The 5,694-nt window shown below is 38.5% G+C and overlaps 1 protein-coding gene across 1 annotated transcript in view; it reads left to right on the forward strand.

The window, feature by feature from the left end:
• Positions 1-247: 247 nt before the first annotated feature.
• DNTT (DNA nucleotidylexotransferase) overlaps positions 248-5,694 on the forward strand; it is a gene marked incomplete at its 3' end in the record, with an annotated part of 67,538 nt that continues 62,091 nt past the window's right edge. Inside the window, exons 1-2 of the mRNA XM_009072904.1 lie at positions 248-459; positions 3,874-4,048. Of these exons, the coding sequence (XP_009071152.1) occupies positions 257-459; positions 3,874-4,048 (378 nt within the window). The remainder of the gene's footprint in view (positions 460-3,873; positions 4,049-5,694) is intronic.

Here is a 5,694-nt window from a genome sequence, read left to right on the forward strand (position 1 = left end):
ATTTGGATAATGTCTTTATAGGCAATGATTGTTTTAAGGAAGGGAAGCATTTCTGCACCTGTCTGAAGTATTTCTGTGCAAGAAGTCCCAGCTGGTAGAGACCAAGTGATGTTTCTGCTTGTGTAGCACCTGTTTTTGATTTCAGAGGGTAAACAACAAAATTACTTCAGTGGGTGGTGACATTAAATACAGCAGTTGCCTGGTAGAAAGCACGTTATCTCCATTTTACCCAAGTGAAACACTTCTACCTTGCATCATGGACAGGATCAAAGCTCCAGCTGTTATATCCCAGAGGAAAAGACAGAAAGGGCTGCATTCCCCAAACCTTTCCTGCAGTTATGAAATAAAATTCAACAAGTGTGTCATTTTTATTATGCAGAGGAAGATGGGGATGACCAGAAGGATGTTCTTGATGGAGTTGGCAAGAAGAAAAGGTTTCAGAGTAGAAACTGAGCTAAGGTAGGAAACTGCTTATGTGTCTCCAAATAACATGCAGTAATGCTGTTTGAAGCATTTTAATTTAATAAATCCAGTCATAGAAGCAACTGTGTTTGAAGTTTTTGCCTGTGCATTTGGTGGATATACTTCCCACTATAAAGGTGCTTCAGGATTTCAGTGGGTGCTGCTAGTGTGTGGTTCATTTATATTGTCTTCTGAGCAGAGGGCAGGGAGAGCACAAACTTCAGAATTCAATTTTTTTGCTTTTAAAATTTTTTTAATTCTAATTGATCTTACTCTAATTATCTTCTAATTTTTCTGTGTGTCAGTTTTAATGTGACTGCCTAGGAATCATGTCTGTAGCTCACCTAGATCAGACATTGTTCATTTACCCCTTGAAGTCAGGTTAAGATTAATCTAAATTTAATGACAAGTTGTAGATTCTTCCTCACTGGAAGTATTCAAGAACCAACTGGATGAGATTCTGAGCCATGTGCTCTAGGATGGCTCTGCTTGAGGCTGGACCAGATGACCCATTGTGGATCCTTCCAACTTAACTGATTCAGTGATTCTATAATTTCTAAAATGAAAAAACATTAAATATACAGGATTGGAAAAGTGATGGGTTGAGGAAAATATCTACACCATCTCTGGTATTATAATAATTAATCTCTTTGTAATACCTTGATGTGAGTCTCAAAGTTACTGGCTTACACTTTGGTACAATCTGGAAGAGCATTGGAGAAAAAAACCTCAGGAGTGAGATACCACAGATGTGGCATTTAAGAGTGAAAATATACTCCAGCTGCAGATTTGTCCAGTGCTGTTTCAATGAGACAACTCTTTCTGAAGGAAGTCTTCCTTCAAATAATGCTTTACATCAGCACTGGTTATATTATGCAGTTTTCCAAAAGCTACATCATTATGTAGCTTCTCTGAAAAGCTGAAGGAAAACCAAGTGTTGATGATCATTTTACTTTATCTGTATAAAGATAGTGTACAACTGGGTCCTTGCTATAAAAGCTCATTTCCACAGATTTCTTCAATCCCATCAATTTTGAAATCCTGAGGAAGAAGGGAGGATAAAATAATTTGTAGAGGAAGATTCAAGCAGGTATTGAACAGAAGTAGGCAATTAGCATCTGATACAAAACTAATTGAATTCCTGTGGAATTCCTGTTCTGCATCCTACATTAACAATCTGTTGAGGACTGAGTAGAGGCTTTGTCTGAGCTGTTTTGACACACAGGTATTTATAGCAAATATTTCAGACTTTCTGTAAGCTGTATGAGGCAGGTGTTATGTTTAATTTCAGTTTAGTTGCTACTGGATAAAACAGAACTATTTAACTGTTGATTTTTGGTTTTGAAAATGCCAGAGGAAATGCTACACTTGTTATGTTCTGTGCCAAGAAAAAAGCACAGCTGTACAGGTACCAGAGGAAACTGGTACACAGCAGCTAAACTGCTGCTGTGAGCATAGTGATGGCAAAGTTCCCAGATCTGCAGCCTGGTACAAATACATTACATATGAATATTTTATATGAAGTGAAATAAACCACAGGAAGCAGAAGTTCTGTGTCTCTAACTGATCTTTTTTTTCCTCAAGTAAAGACGTGACAGTTTAATTAAAGTAGGATCTAGCAGGGTTAAATAATAAGAAACCCAATAGTATTTTATGGAGATTCAGTTAATCTACATTTGTAATCTTTTAGAATAAAATTAATTGGGATTTAATCTTTTTCAATGGACTCTGCTCTACAAGTTCCACTATATGGAGAGAAAAAAATTGTGCTATACCATGGCAGTTTTCCTGTTTCTCAAGTATGGTACATTCAGTATGTCTCTTATACTTCCAAAATATGGTATGTTTATTGCACTGAAGAGTTATTTGATAAGTTTTCTATCGACTGATTCCAGTGTTTGTCATTGTGATTTCATGACTTGAGGAAATCAGCGATTAGTTGTTTGAATCAGGGTCACAGGGATAGGCTGTGGAATTTTCTTGGTCATCTGGAAATTAGTTTGCTCTGAAAGGTTGTGCAGTCTGCCTTTAACAGCACACATCATTTTTTGAAGGCCATGCTAACCACCTATCTTTACCTGTAGTGTCCTCTCTTCCTAGGCAGGTTGATGGCTTAACTTCTTCATGTGTTACAGAAGAGTTCCAAAGCAATCTGTCAGGTCCACTTGAAACTTACTGTATATGCAGAAGGCTGTCACCAACATGGGCTAGCAGGAGGTCACAGAGGCTTGCAAACAGAGGGTCTGTCACCAAGGCAATTTATGTTCCAATTCTAGCTTCTTTCTATAAAAATAGTGTCAAAAAGTGACACTGTCTCTGCCTTTACTCCAAGAAGTTTAGGAATCTGTTGAATGATAGCAGTTAGTTTTGGCATATATTTAAAAGATACTAAGGTCCTACAAGTTTCATGAAAATGAAGAATTTTCTCCTTTATGTCATGTTGGTTTTGGGGATGAGACCACCCTCATGGGTTGTGTGGGGAGAGGGAACACTAGGAATCATTCAGCATTTCCTATCAAGTTAGTGGTTTTCTAAACTTGCTGGGATACATCAGTAGGCCAGACAGAAACTTACAGATAATTATAAGTATGTATGTAATCTTTTCCTGCAATATAACTTTGCCCTTATTATTTTCCTGTGTTAGGTACAGAACTGTGTCTTTTTAATCATGAATTCTCATGTGATTCTTTCCAATGTTATTCTACTGCATCAAAACCCAAATTTGCTACAATAACCTTTGTGCTGCCATATTTTAAAGCAATGTACACCATATAAGCTGTTGAACAACAACTCAAGCTGTAAATTTTATATTCACTAAGCAGTTTTGTAAGAGACTGGCCTCTTAGTAGCAAGGAAGTGGTTAGATGGAGCACATAACTAATGAGGTTCAAGTAATGAACTTTTGACAGTGCCATATGAAAGGACCTTCATGTAAGCACAGAAAACTTAAATTTTCAAAAAGATATTACTAGCTGTAAAGCTTTAGAGAATTGCTGTTAACAGACTTTAATACTATAAAGCTTTCACTCATTGATGAGGGATACTGGGAAGGGGCTGTCAGGTATCATCAAGCAGCCTTTTAATTATGGTACTGCTTGTGCAAGCTAAATATCTTCAGAGGTGCAAAGAATGTGTATTAGGGTAGTGTCTTACAGAAGGCAAATGATGCTGAAAGAAAGAAAATGCTGTGCTTACAGGAGCTGTCAGACTATAGTCCTACCTCAAAGCAGAGTCAGTGACTGGAATAGATATATGATGATATGAAAACTGCTTCCCACATCCTAACATACAATACATACTACAATTTTCAGGAAGTGGATAGTAAGTTTATATGGAAATAACAGCTCTGTGTCTGTGTACAGTTGGATTTAGGGAAAATAAATAGCAAGCTTTTTGTGTACTTCTTGACAGTGAATCTGTCACTCATATTGTGGCTGAGAACAACTCCTACCTGGAGGTGCTGGACTGGCTGAAAGGACAGGCTGTGGGTGACAGCTCCAGGTTTGAACTACTGGATATCTCCTGGTTTACAGCCTGCATGGAAGCAGGAAGACCAGTTGATTTAGAAATGAAGTATCGTCTCATGGTAAGACAGAACCTGCAGTGTGAATGGGACATTCAGAATGAAATGCTGTGATTTTTCTTTTTGACCTAAAACACATCTACTTGTGTTGTGACACGATTTTTGAATTTAAAAACTCTTTTTCAACCTAAAGATTACATGAGTAATTCACACAGTTTAAATAGATTAAAACCACCTTCTATACCTTCTGTATCAGTCTCTGGTAACGCTGAGTTACTGTGTCATCACAAGTTACAAAATGGTAATACAGAATCACAGAATTGTTTTGGCTGGAAAATCGTCTAGTTCCCACTGCCCTGCTGTGGGCAGGGACACCTTCCACTAGAGCTGGTAGCTCAAAGTCCCATCCAGCTTGGCCTTGAACCCTTACAAGAATGGGGCATCTGCATCTTCTCTGGGCAATCTGTTACAGTGTCTCACTACCCTTGCAGTAAAGAATTTCTTCTTTATATATAACCCAAATCTCCACTCTGTCAGTTTAAAGCCATTCCTGCTCACTATGTCCCCTCCAAACAAGCCTCTTTACAGTACTATTGTATTGTAGCCAGGCACTGGAAGGGGATGCTGTTTTGTCCCTCTGGAGTCTGAAGAGGCTGAACACCCCCAACTCTCTCAGCTTGTAAAAATCATCATAAAACATGCATCATTCCTGTATAAAAACAATCCTCAAAACACTCCCAAAAACCAGCCACAAAACTCCAAACAAACAAGCAACGAAACAAAACAAGGGGTGCTATTAAAGGAGAAATATCCATCAATGAATGCTGTTTTGTCCCTCTGGAGTCTGAAGAGGCTGAACACCCCCAACTCTCTCAGCTTGTAAAAATCATCATAAAACATGCATCATTCCTGTATAAAAACAATCCTCAAAACACTCCCAAAAACCAGCCACAAAACTCCAAACAAACAAGCAACGAAACAAAACAAGGGGTGCTATTAAAGGAGAAATATCCATCAATGAATCACTTCTTCTGGTACTTGTGGTATTTGCTGAAATACTTTGATATCAAGGTAAATATCCCACTGAGAGCAGTGTGTTTTAATGGGCCCTTGTTGGAATACTTTGTCTCCTCAAAAGAAAACAAAAATATTAATACTTTTATGACTGGGAGGTGATCAGCTAACAGCTGGGTCCTTGGAGGACCTGTGAAATGCAGGCTGCTGTGGTCTGTGGATGTGCATTTACAACACCATCAAGGAAAATTGTGCTAAGATTAAAAAAGCACTATTCTATTGTATTATCTCTCAATGGGAGCTGTAAATCAGAGGATATTTTGAATGCCAGGCTGATTATTTCATGAATGGTGTTTGACCTTGAAGCAATGGATGATAACATTTTTTCCTCTGATCTATATCTGACAAAATGATCTGCTAATTGCTCAGACTGGAGCACAGTGAGGAACAGTGGTCCTCAATAACCCCAGTAGAGTGTAAATGATGAGGATTTGGTAGGGATGTCCAGACACGCTGTGCCCAGTATGGTGACAGTGTGTGCCATGAAATGTCCCTGTGCTGCAGCAGGATGAACCTCTTCCTCGTTCTGCATGCACTGGAGCCTCACACTGATGGATTTAGCATCCACTGGTGAAGAAATGAATTGGTGTGTTAAGAGAGCTACAAGTCTGATCTGAAGCTACCTGAAGCAAAGT

Source organism: Acanthisitta chloris, unplaced genomic scaffold (genome assembly GCF_000695815.1).
Source record: "Acanthisitta chloris isolate BGI_N310 unplaced genomic scaffold, ASM69581v1 scaffold1114, whole genome shotgun sequence".
In the NCBI taxonomy this organism is placed as follows: domain Eukaryota; kingdom Metazoa; phylum Chordata; class Aves; order Passeriformes; family Acanthisittidae; genus Acanthisitta; species Acanthisitta chloris.